The sequence below is a fragment of the Erpetoichthys calabaricus genome, chromosome 9 (genome assembly GCF_900747795.2).
Source record: "Erpetoichthys calabaricus chromosome 9, fErpCal1.3, whole genome shotgun sequence".
In the NCBI taxonomy this organism is placed as follows: domain Eukaryota; kingdom Metazoa; phylum Chordata; class Cladistia; order Polypteriformes; family Polypteridae; genus Erpetoichthys; species Erpetoichthys calabaricus.
Genome location: NC_041402.2, coordinates 143,296,704 through 143,310,460, shown reverse-complemented (window position 1 = coordinate 143,310,460; position 13,757 = coordinate 143,296,704). Strand labels below are relative to the sequence as shown.

Here is a 13,757-nt window from a genome sequence, read left to right as displayed (position 1 = left end):
GTACCCGGAAGCACTCCAGGTGTCCCTGATCCTCTTCCCCCAGCACTTCCGGAAGTGCTGAGGTCCAGAGCTCCTTAGGCATTGGGGTGCCCCCTGGCAGTTACCACGGGCCCCTACAGGGTTGAGCTTCAAACCTCTGTACCCGTGGTCCCCATAGCCACCAGGGTGGTCGCCCCGACATGGTCTGGAGGAGGCGTAAGCCCTTCTCCAGTCCTCCGGGGCGTCCCCGGCCGGGTCGCCCCCCCCATCCACCTGTGACAACACACTATCTGATAATATTATAATGTTACTATAATAAATTATCTTGCAGTACTAGATAAACACGTTTTTATATAGAACCTTTTCTATCTCATCACAAGGTATTTTACAGCATGAAAAGTATAGTTTTTCAAGATGCATATTTTTAATTTATAATAATTGAATATGAATACATGTCATCAAAATACTTGTTACTGAAAAAATGCCTGAGTAGACAGTCAAAATATATATTTATTAAAAGAAAATCTTGAAAGGAGGTGGTATGTTGAAGAACTAAATTATTTGCCCCATTATTTTCAAACATTCTTCCTTAATTATCCTGTCATGTCACAAAAATAGTATTTAATAGTCTTTGTTTTATTTACAGGCATATTACAAAAAGAATAAAGAAACCTACACTCATGGTTTGATCTCTCCCAGATATCGTGGTGCATATCTTTTTATAAAACCCTTTTACTCAAAAAGCAAAAGTTTTGTAAAGATACAAGATTTTAATGGAGAGCTTGAGTGTGAAACAGAAGCAAAAATCATCACTGACTACATCATAAAAAGAGATGAGCTTGAGGAGGGGGCAACATTTGTTGAGTTCTTCTACCAAGTGAGTAGTCAAGAAAAACTTTACGTTAAATGTCTACTATTATGAATATTCCTTTTAACGTTTTGTTTTTTTGGCATGCATTTGTAATTTACCTTTTCCTGTGTCCTCCAGGAGACTAGATTTAAATCATGGTCCAGTTGTTCTCTGTGTAGAGCTATATTGTTTCTTTATCTCTGCACCACATTTTCTCTCCAGATACTCCAGTTTTTCCATAGACATGCGTGTTAAATTGACTGGCAATTCTAAATTGGCCCGAGGTGAGCAAATGTAGCTGTAAACAGCCCTTGTTTACTAGTACCTTGTCCACTGTGGGTTGCTTCTTTGTGCCCAGTGTTGTCAGATAGACATCAGCTCCCCCCTGGCCCAGAGAAGAATAAACAGGTTAAAGAATGGATAATTAAATTCCAGGCTTTACTTCTGAGAGACCCACAGTTAGAAACTGTGTTAGATAAAACTAAAAATGTTAAAGGGTAAATTCTGTATTTTTCAAGTCAAAGTTATTTCTTCATAATTGTGACATTCATTAGTTTGTCACATGAAACTGCACTCTTTTTTAAATAAAAAAAAATAACTATCCCACTCTTGCATTTAATAATAAAGCAAATGGGTAGCAAGGACCCTTTGTAAAGAAAAGCCTTAAAATTTATAAATATGTCCACTTTCAAATAGCAAAGGTTTAGATCTAAGAAAACGTGCCTTTCGGGCTTCTGAAGCATGCTTGTGACAAGTAAATTGAAAATAATACATTTCACTGAGATTCTTTTTACCATTTTACCAGGCATATCTGCTTGCAACAGGTGTTGTGAGTGAAATTATGACAACCCAGTGCCAAGCAAGCTCATTACATTCTGTATTGTTATTTTACGTAGCCTACAGGATGAGATGCATGCTAAGGGGCAGCATGGTAAAAAAAAAAACAAATATGAGTTTCAGTGTACTTTCTACACATAACAAATTTGAACTGAACTGTTTACACTGCGTTGTATTTATAATTAAAGCCTTAGATTTTGAAAGCAAGTCAGCTTTTTAATGGCATGTCATGCTCATGTGCAAGAAAAAAAAATTACAAAAATGAAAAAGGTAGAGTATGCGATACAGTAGAGTGAAGTGCCACAAACCAATTTTCATTTTTTTAATGCATTATTCACTCTTGCTGAGGATATAATAATAAAAAAACTGAACAAAATGTTTTTGAGTGAGTAAACTGACATGGATACTGATGGAAACCATGTCCCTGAGGCCGAAAGGATAAAGAAGATGAACTGATTAGATAGATAGATAGATAGATAGATAGATAGATACTTTATTAATCCCAATGGGAAATTCACATTCTTCAGCAGCAGCATACTGATACAATAAATAATATTAAATTAAAGAATGATAATAATACAGGTGAAAAAAACAGACAATAACTATGTATAATGTTAAATATTAACGTTTACCCCCCCTGGTGGAATTAAAGAGTCGCATAGTTTGGGGGAGGAACGAACTCCTCAATCTGTCTGTGGAGCAGGACAGTGACAGCAGTCTGTCGCTGAAGCTGCTCTTCTGTCTGGAGATGACATTATTTAATGGATGCAGTGGATTCTCCATAATTGATAGGAGCCTGCTGAGCGCCCTTCGCTCTGCCACAGATGTTAAACTGTCCAGCTCCATGCCAAGTTAGTTAGTTGGCGAAGTGAAGCACGCAGCCAGTCTACTTTTGAAATGGGCGAAGTTTGTGTTTTACTTTTTTTAACCTTCAAAGAACGATATGGATATGCTGTCTTGGAATCATCTCAAAACACATATTGTTACTAGATAGTATTATTGGCTTGAAAAGTCGACATATAAAGCTTTTCTTAATAATGAGTTTCTTGTACCAATAAACTCCATTACAAAACATAATAACAAGTTATTTTAACATGAAATCTCATGCCTCTGATGTATTTACTCAGCAGGTACAAGTACATTACTCAGAAGTTAACTTGGCTTTGTTTTTCTTTTTATTAGGTAGTAGCAAAAGGAGGCATTGCAGTCCATGGAAGACTTCAGACTCCCTTGAAAGACGGAGAAGGTAAAATGATTCCAAATGACCTTTGCAAAGATGACAGAAGAAACATTTGCTTTGTAAGCTTTTAGCTACAGCCATCAACTAAATTCTGTTTAATTTAGGTTTAAAATGAAGCCAATACTAACAAAAGGCACAAAATGCTATTTAAGAAAGGAGATCACTGTGCAAATAACTATAGGATGAGCCATCCATGTTGCAGATGTTAATCCTGTACTTTAAAATTGATTCCACTGTACAACTGTGCTGCACACATCTAGCAAAGGACACAGATCCAGGTATAAATGCTGTGCTTGGTCAGTGCTTTTGTGGTGTTTGTACATTCTCATTGTGGTTTACTCTAGGTACAATAGTTTTCCTTCCACATCCCAAAACCATTCATGTTACAATAACTATAAGTCAAAACTTGGCTGTGATTGGGCCCTTTTATTGACCCTCACTCCAGAATGCATGCTATAAATGTTATTTGTAAATATTGTTAATAAAAAATTAAAATTTGGAACATATTTTTCTGAAATATTGCTGCTTTATTTCTAATTAAAAATGCTTAATTTAACAATATTTATAATAAATTGAAAGTAAACTGCAATGTCAATATTGGTCCACGAAAGTACTGACCTCTATTTTATTTTCTGACAAAATGACGATGTCCTATAATGGACACTGTAATACACAGGATTAAGGACATTACTGAACCTTCTCAGGTAGAGCCTTTCTACTAAATTCACCCTAAACCTGAAGTATGAAATCATCTAGGTAGTCATGAACAAAGAAAAATGGGGATATACAAGTTTATATCCTCAGAAAAACATTTGAACAAATAAGGGCAGAAATTTCTCAAATAGATGTTCATTGAATTTTGCTGTAAAGTACATGGATGACTTGCTTTCAGTGACACTATAAAGCTAGTTAAAATCTAAAATGTGCGTAATGACTAATAACCTCATGCCATCTATCAGTCAAAGCAGTAGCTTTGTCATTGCATATGGATTGTTTTACTGTGTTTTGTACTAAATAAGCTGAAATCATTGCAGGTAGCATGTATCGGTTTATTTTACAGGGATCTAGCAAGTAACTAGAAAGAATGAAGCAATATTACTCAAAAAAGTATAATTTAAAGTTCAGAACTTGCTTAATTTATTTAGAATTTTCTAATATTCTTTATTATTTATATTTTGTATGTTTTGATGACTGGACTGATGTTGCATCATTAGAAGGATCCTTGGATTTCACATTTCCTGTCACTTCCAATGTCTCACCATATGCTCAAGTTCTCATTTATACCATTTTGCCAAGTGGAGAGATGATTGCAGATAGTAACGATTTTAAAGTTAAAAAGTGTTTTAAGAACAAGGTAAGTGCATTGTTAAAGCACATCAATGTGTTTTTTTATTGTGGGTAGTGACACTTCATGGCACATTGTTTATTATTTGTTAAATCATCATTTTTGCCTTGTTATAAGTAGTAGTAGGGTGTTGTACCATGTTACCCATTATGAATGTAGTGAGATGTCAAGCAAAATGACGCATTTTATTGGCTAACTAAAAAGATGACAATGTGCAATCTTTCGAGGGAACTCAGGCCCCTTCTTCACGCCTTGTTATAAGTTAATAGAATCTTCCTCAAAGCACTTTCTTGTCCAGACATTTATACATAGTAATGTCTCAACAGTGTTGGTAGTTGACAGTTACTGCCACACAAAGGCAGGTCTTATAACAAAAGCTGCTTAATATTTTGGGGTGTGCTTTGAGTCTCTCTTCTTGCTGCCATTATTTCAGCATGGATAGTATTTTGGTTGTATAAATGTAGCTGGAACAACTATACCTTCCCTTCCAGTTGTTTCGAGAGCTCCCTGACATTGGTCTGATCTATGAAACTGGACATCAACGCTGCCCACTATGCCACTGTAAAATTAAAGTAAAAGAAGAATTCAAGTCTGAGAAGGAAAAACACCAGTGCCTTGATTCTAAAATATTGTGAAGTGTGAACTTAAAAACTGCTCTGTAGTGTAGCCACTGATGTGATTAGCTGTTGATCCCTTCTACATCTAGAGACAACTGGCTGTTGGTTTGTGCAGTTGATGTACTGGCTGGGGTCAGGTAGGGGTCATGAGTCTTTTTGCTTCTAACGGTTCTATCCACACCCATTTCCTGTACACCCAGTGGAATCATCAAATTTGTGACAATATTTAAGGGTCTCAGCTTACAGTAGGACCTCTAGCTATTTTTTTTTTTTACTTTAAAAAAGTGGATGACCTTTATGTGAACAAAAATATCTCATGCAAAATTAGGTAATATTTACTAAAACTTTGTCCCAATTTATAAAGAACAAGTGACACTCAAATAAAGTAAAAAATACAGGTTTTAAGCTTATAATGCATGGCTATGAAATGAGTCTGCATTAAAAGCTACTATGAAAATATTGACAACTCTTTTGAAGAAATGCCTTATTTTAAATTTGATTTGAAAATGACAGCTCATCATAACTGACATCATATGTGCATCCTGTAATTTGCTTTCATTGTGGCTTCTGTGCGCCACTGTTGAGCTCTGTCAGATATATTTAGATTTAATATGTTGACACTTATGAATGGATTGAAATTCTGTAAGGATTTATCTGTTTCTGATAAATGTGCCTTGCACCCTGTTGACCCAGTGGACAACATCTTTGAAACTTGCCCAGCACTCTTGTGACGCAACACGCATTCAGACATGGCATCATAATTTGCTATTTGAGCAAAATCACTCATTCAGCTCTGAAAGATCAATCCCAGGAATATCCGTAGGGGTTAAAGAGGACTCAATTAGTGTTTATACACATTTGATTCATTTTAGGACTCTTATAATGTACAAGGTTCTTGAAAGCAGCCTATGCATGATCAGTATTTTAAAATCAGCAATAAAGTAATAAATTCTTATTACATAGTAGCTGAGACAGAACTATTTAAAGATGTCATGTCTGAAAGGTTTACTGGATTTAAAGAAATTGCAAACTTTACACAATGTAATATTTTCCAAACTTGTAATGTTGTAAGTCGCTCTGGATAAGAGCGTCTGCTAAATGATGTAAATGTAAATGTAAATGTAATGACACTGTAAAATAGTCACACTGTTGTAACTAAAATAATCAACTTTGTCTTATGCTAAATTTGACTTAATTCAAAACTAAACCAGATTTATTTTAAATGCACACATAGTACTCATGAGATGAACAAAATGCCATGACGTATTGCTAGAATTTGTACTGTGAATTGTTTTTTTAGGGACTCTATATGCCACATGTGCTGTATCTGCTGCAATAGTAGTTTTAAATAAACCAGTGTTTTTTCAGCTTTAGGTTGATCCAAACATGCAAATTAGCAAGAGCTGCAAACTGTTTAGGACTATCACTTCCAAAAATATCACAATTATATTTTTAAATATAATTCTTGCTTGCTAAATGCTACATTTCTTGTCTTATGCTGCTTGTTGAGTAAATTGTGTTTGATATGCAGGTAGAACTGAGGTTTTCTTCACTCCAGGAGCTTCCTGGTGGTGACACTAATCTGCACCTGCAAGCTAAGCCAGGATCCTTGTGTTCTCTTCGTTCTGTCGATAAAAGTGTTTTGTTAATGGATTCCAGCCATGAGCTGACTGCAGATGTGGTATGTCAATTATTAATTACAGTTTATGGAAGTTACAATAATCTTTGGAAATCCAAAGAAAATTTTTCAATTGCTGCACAATATAGAAAATGATCACAGACCTAACTAATGAGTCTTTTGCAGTTTAGTTATACATATTGTCTTGCTATAACTTTTGTAGTTGGGTGTATATTACGCTTTTTTTTTACTTAATATACAGTACCTGTTTATTAATCATTTTTGTTGTACAGTAATCCCTCGCTATATCGCGCTTCGCCTTTCGTGGCTTCACTCCATCGCGGATTTTATATGTAAGCATATTTAAATATATATGGCGGATTTTTCGCTGCTTCGTGGGTTTCTGAGGACAATGGGTCTTTTAATTTCTGGTACATGCTTCCTCAGTTGGTTTGCCCAGTTGATTTCATACAAGGGACGCTATTGGCAGATGGCTGAGAAGCCACCCAGCTTACTTTTCTCTGTCTCTTGCGCTGACTTTCTCTGATCCTGACGTAGGGGGATTGAGCAGGGGGGCTGTTCGCACACCTAGACGATACGGACACTTGTCTAAAAATGCTGAAAGATTATCTTCACGTTGCTATCTTTTGTGCAGCTGCTTCCTGAAACGACATGCTGAACGGTGCTTCGCATACTTAAAAGCACGAAGGGCACGTATTGATTTTTTTATCTGTCTCTCTCTATCTCTCTCTCTCTCTCTCTCTCTGCTCCTGACGGAGGGGGTGTGAGCTGCCGCCTTCAACAGCTTTGTGCCGCGGTGCTTCGCATACTTAAAAGCCAATCAGCCCTATTGATTTGTTTGCTCCTTTGAAGAGGAAGATATGTTTGCATTCTTTTAATTGTGAGACTGAACTGTCATCTCTGTCTTGTCATGGAGCACAGTTTAAACTTTTGAAAAAGAGACAAATGTTTGTTTGCAGTGTTTGAATAACATTCCTGTCTCTCTACAACCTCCTGTGTTTCTGCGCAAATCTGTGACCCAAGCATTACAATATAAAAATAACCATATAAACATATGGTTTCTACTTCGCGGATTTTCTTATTTCGCGGGTGGCTCTGGAACGCAACCCCCCGCGATGGAGGAGGGATTACTGTATATTTATTTAATGTTTCATTTATTATATCCTTGCTGTTGTTTATCATCATTGCTGTCTTTTTTTGACGATGTACTGTGTAAAGTATTGTTCTGTCATTATGTGTCTGGTTGTCGCATGTCTACACCAGCAGTAAACACTTAATTGCAGTATATGGTTTAATAAAAGTAAACTGAACTTGTTTATTTATTCATTAAGCCGTTAACTAATTTTACAACCATTCATTTTACTGAACAAACATGTCCTAAATCAGAGTCACATGGGGCTGAAATCCCATAAAATCCATTGCAGGGAGACAAACTTACACTGAGATAATACCAGTCATCAGATAATCTAAACTGAATAATCATTTCAGCAGTAGGCTCAGAAAACTACACTGTGGGGTGTCAGTGTTGAGGATCATTGTAAAGGAAGTCATTGAGCCTGTCATAACTCCACACACTTGCATGCAATCATCAGACATGCCTCCTGCTTGTAATGCATGGCATCTTAGCCAACCACTGTACAATGTTACCATGTACCGACAACTAGATAACAGTAAAAAAATAAATAAGAATAAAAAAATAAAAAGAAAAGAACAAAACTTTGCAATTTCTTGTTATTCTGTGATAATGACACACTTTACAATTTGGTAGAGTCCTAAAGCCTTTGAAATTACTTTATTACTCTTTCCACATCTAGCTCTCTAAGATTGTCTCCAGTGAATAGCACCATACAACTATGTAAATTAATTGAGATAACAAGCATTTTTCTTGCAGTATTGAGAAATTTCTTTTTGTTGTAGAAGGATGTGCTGCTAGAACATGTGTACTTAAAATCAAGATCAGGGTCGATAGATAATGAAAGAAGAAAAAATTCTGAAATATTCTTTTCTCTCACCCTGTGCTTATTATACTATTTTAAGTTAAAGTTTGAATATGTACTGAAATGCATTGTAAAAAAGTGCAATAATGCACTTTTTTCTATCTGCTTTATGCCTCTGTTTAAACCTATAATCTATTAGGTCTTTCTTATATCATTGTCACAGCCTATGTTTCTCACAAGGTTCCCATTTGACTTGATTCCCAGGTTTACAATCGGATCCCTGTTCAAAAAATGAATGGCTACGATTATAGAGTAGAAGACTATGAACAAGATCTCTGTTTTAACTCTTTTGTACGCCCAATACAGAAGCGTTCAATATATCATTTTACACATCATTCAGAAAATGATATTTTTAGCATCTTTAAGGTATGAATAAAATGATCTTTATTCTTTCTGTGTGATTGCTCCTCCTTTCCTTCTTTATTATTAAATTAAAAACTGACACACTGTGAGTGTAATGATCTATACTTTATGTACTTATTACTAGTTTATGACCATTTGTTGTATTTTGTTTGTGGTACTTTTTATGTGTCTTTTGTTGATTGAAACAAAGTGATATCGTGATGAACACTGGTGCCTCACAGCACAGAGTTTGGGCAACGTTCCCCAGCATTTCCATTATTTTGCCAAACTCAGGGCAAAGCAAACTCCGTGGGGTTTGCTCATCACTATTGATTATGAAATGGAGGTCTTTTTCCTGTGGGGATTCAGCAACTCTGAACAATCTTATGAAATAAACATTATTTTTGTAGTCAAATATGACACATTTTATTACGTTACTGGCCCACAAGTCTAAGAAAAATAAAATAGCTAAATGCTGAATTTACTTATTTACGTTTTTAAGTTATTTTTAAAAAATGGTGTTCGTTTAAGTCTTACTAAAAACACAGAAGGCAGGAGCGAAATCTTCCTGTTTATCATTGTTCTGGCAAAGTAAGATGAAAGGAAGTTGAAAAGTCATAGTTTTTACAAAGTAAGGGAAAAAGAATCTGCATGTAACTACCTCATAGGGGTATCACAATGATTTGATGTCAATTGAAACAGAACAGGGACAACATCCCATTGTTTGATTTTCTTGGGACGTGAACTGTGAGTCAACTTGCATCATGTCTATCTAGTAATAAGCAAAAGATGGAAAGCTTTTATTAGTTAGGCAAGGTAATGTTAATGTTAGAGAAGTCTGCACACATAAATTAAAATTCAGGCATGGCCACAACAGAATTTTTATGCCAAAACTCCACTACTATTTTATAACTAAGAACTCTAGCCTGTGTTCAGAGAAGAGTATTGTATAACTGCTATGGTAACTGAACTGGTTTAACGTATATTTTTTCTTTTGCTTCCTTTACAGAGTCTGGGCTTAAAGTTACTGACCAATTCTGATGTTAAGAAGCCAGTTACCTGTGATGAATATGACTATTATATGCGTGTATCAGACAGTGAACGTCTTGGTATGTTATAACCTTTTTTAAAATTAATGTTTATAGTTTCACATTTGTGAATTTGATGAAGTGGACTAGACAATGGAAAATTAACAGAAATGTAAACATTCACAAAATTGAACAGTTTGGAATAATATTTATTTAACTACTAGTTTCAGATTCCAGGACTGTAGACAGTAACAGGGCCTCAATCTCAAAATTCAAATATTAACAATTAGAATACTTTAGTATTGGCTCTACCAAATTAACCGACAATGTGTCTCTTTTTGTAACTTTTAGTTACCTGGAAAAATGTTTAAAACCCATGTTAACTTAAGATATGCAAATACTGATAGGAATTGAACTCAAAGGTCAGGAGCCATGAAGGAGCAGTAGCTCTGACCCAGGCAATAACTTTATTTTTTGTATTGACCTGCTTAGTTTATCACTTGCAATTTTTATTGTTCTCTTGAACACCTTGAAATGATGCAGATTTCTAATGGTAGTAAATCTAACAAAGACAGATTGTTTTTTTGTATTGTTTAGTTCTGTTCATCTTTTTATATTACAGTAATTGGAGCTGCCAGACCTAACTTAGCAAAGGAAACTGTCCGTAAATTCTTTCCAGAGACTTGGATTTGGAATCTGATTTCAGTCGGGTTAGTGAAGCTAAAAGGGAGCAAATTTTGAATTTAAATTTTATCTTATGATCATTAGGATAACACTGTTCTACTTCTGATTTATTAAAATGCATTTTTAATTAGAAAGTCTAAAATATACTAAAGTAGTATAATGCGTCACTATTATACAGTACATCATAAAATTTTGACAGGTGTATGTCCCGCCCCCTGGCATTTCCAGTACCCACCGTATGCCACCTGGTTAATGGGCATTTTCCCCACGCTCTGATCTCTGCCTGTTGTAGGGTGCGCTGTTTGACCGCCATCAGACCTTTTGTCAGTCGTGTGTAAGGAAAATGGTCAGCCGATCTTAGCCTTGATCCTAAAAACTGGGGCTGTTCATCTTTGTGATCCGAGACAGACCTTCGGGTCCCTGTAAGGTGTCAAAAAGTAAGTCAGCAATGGGGCGGAGCAGGCATCCTGCTCCTATCTGCGTACAGCGCCGGGGGTATGTACAGAGAAACAGAACAATTGTTTCAACGGTCGATGACCAGTGGCAAGCAGATTTGGTGGAGATGTCTTATTACTCAAAATTCAATGATGGATATAAATTTATCCTTATGTGTATCGATGTGCTCTCAAAATATGCTTGGGCTGTGCCATTATAGGCCAAGACAGGGAAAGAAGTTTCTCGGGGTTTTAGTTTGATCTTTAGACAGGGTTGAGTTCCTAAGAAGCTACAGATAGACCAAGGCAAAGAATTTCATAACACATTGGTACAAAAACTACTAAAACAGAACAATATTGTACATTTTGTCACGAACAGCGATGTAAAGGCCAGCATAGTAGAACGGTTCAGTAGAACCTTGAAGTCCAAAATGTGGAAATATTTTACCACAATATAATATATTTTATATGCCAATACTTTTCGGTATATACCTGTAGATGTCCTGTCAGATTTTCTGCAGAGATATAACCACAGTTTTCACACCACGATTAAAATAAGACCTGTAGATGTGACTCCTGTAGATGTGACTGGAAAACAGTCTATTGTAGGGCCGGGCAAAGAAAATCTACTCCGTGCACTTTGAAAATAGGTGATCATGTCCGAGTTTCAAAATTAAAAGGTGTATTTGAAAAAGGCTATGAGCAGTCATTTACAGATGAAATATTTATTATCATGGACTGTTTTAAATGGATCAAACCTGTCTATAAACTAAAAGCATTATGCAGGTGATGAAATTCAAGGGACATTTTATGCAGAAGAGTTACAAAAAATAAATCCTGATGATAACCAGGTGTACCGCATCCAGAAAATTCTAGCCACTCGTGGGTGTGATAGAAACAAGCATGTATTGGTAAAATGGCTTGGCTGGGACAAGAAATTTAACAGTTAGGTCAAGGCTTCAGAAGTGAAAGACATAAGGAATTGAGAAAGCAAGAAAAAAAAATGTCTACAGGCAGAAATGGATTTTATGTAACACTGCTGAGTAATTCATCGGCTAGGACTTTTCCCAACAACACGATAGCATCATTCACTGTTCAGCTAGCCAAGACAATAGAACTGTCCAGAGACTGGGAAGTGGCATTGGTAGAACTGACTTACCCAAAAATGTTCAATTCTGTCACTCAGGGAGCACAATTTACACTAATGAATGAGGAAACAAGATCAAAAAATTGGACATAGACTTTAAACAAAGGCTATTTCCGGACTATAGAAGCATTGTTATTTGAAATGAATCATGTCATTAATACCAACCCAACATCACCTAAGTCAACGCTTAGATACAATCCTGCCAGTAGAACCGTTCGCGTCATTGGTGATAAAAACATTTTGCTCCAAGTGACCGGGGAGCTGGCTTACATTCTGGGGTTTGATCCAGAGATGCCGTCTAACAAGTCACCTCACTCAACTGATATCACAGGTGGTTTCTCCACCATGTTCATGTATACAGATATTATCGAACCACAACTTGTTGGAGATGCGCATGCGCCATTACTGAGATGTGTAAACATAAAAGGTGAAGACGGTGCAAATGTCACCATATTTTTTGAAAAGCCACACTACATGCCTCTCGCCGTGCAAAGCTTCAATACTATAAGGATTGAAATTAAGACAGACCAGAATAAACCAGTTCTGTTCCAGTATGGTAAAGTGATAATCAAGTTGCATTTTCGTCCAGCAAGATCTATCAATTTTTAAACATGCTTGTAACAAAAAACTATGGAGATCCATGCACCTACGCATCTTATTACAAGACACAAGCGGGCAATGGACTACCAGAGTTTCATGGTCTCCCGGTCCAGTACGGTGGCGGTATTTTTAAAGTTCTCTTCAAAAAAGCAGTACCTCTGTTTAGGTGCGGGCTAGAAATTGCTAAACCTCATGTCAAGTCTGCAGCGAAAAGCCTTGCTAATGATGTCATGAGTCACGTGGCAGGTGCTGTAATGAATAAAGTTGCAACACCCCAACAAGAAGGTTTGGGTATGATTGTTATAAAGAGAGGTGTTAAAAGAAAAGACACACACTCCATCTAGCACTGCTCAGGCCACCTGCATGGCCCAGGAAGAGAGCAAAGAGGAAAAAAGCTTGACACTCTGCCAAAAGAAAAAGAAAGTCAACCAAGAGAAGATCCAGAACTAAGCAAAATTCTGGTGATATATTCTAAACATGGCTTTTGTACACTGTGCGTCAGATGAATGTGCAAAATTGGAACTGGACGTATTTCAGCTGTCACCAACACAAACCAGCATTGAAAAAAGCTACTATGTCGAAGTGCCGCCTCTCACAGCATTGTCAGAAAATGCCCCACTTGAGTTTTCGATTGCCGGAAATGATCAATACCTGGACCTCAACAACACACTCCTCTACTTAAGCTGTAAAATAAATAAAAATGATGGAACAAATCTGGCTGCAGATGCACGTGTTGCCCTTGTTAACTACCCGATTGCTTCTCTGTACAGTCAGGTGGATATCACCATCGGGGACAGATTGATCAGCCAGAGCAGTAACTGTTACCCATATCGAGCGTTTATTGAAACCGCATTAAATTATGGAGATGAGACTCTGAAAACACAATTTTCAGCTGGCCTGTTCTATAAAGACACACCCGGTCAACACAAAGCCACTGCTCTGGATGGACCAAATTTGGGCTTCAATAAAAATGCTGCTTACACATCCAGAAGCCGCAGGGTTGATTTATTGGGTCACA

General features: G+C 36.6%; 1 protein-coding gene across 3 annotated transcripts in view; it reads left to right on the top strand.

The window, feature by feature from the left end:
- Positions 1 to 13,757, top strand: part of LOC114658184 (alpha-2-macroglobulin-like protein 1) — a 271,971-nt gene that overhangs the window by 39,275 nt on the left and 218,939 nt on the right. For 2 of the 3 annotated variants that reach the window (XM_051932107.1, XM_051932106.1), the window contains 3 exons: positions 626 to 856; positions 2,849 to 2,912; positions 4,121 to 4,260. In XM_051932107.1, coding sequence (XP_051788067.1) covers positions 626 to 856; positions 2,849 to 2,912; positions 4,121 to 4,260 — 435 coding nt within the window. Of the gene's footprint in view, positions 1 to 625; positions 857 to 2,848; positions 2,913 to 4,120; positions 4,261 to 6,399; positions 6,550 to 8,708; positions 8,871 to 9,855; positions 9,956 to 10,496; positions 10,585 to 13,757 lie in introns of all 3 variants that reach the window. The other variant, XM_051932108.1, reaches the window with a different exon arrangement.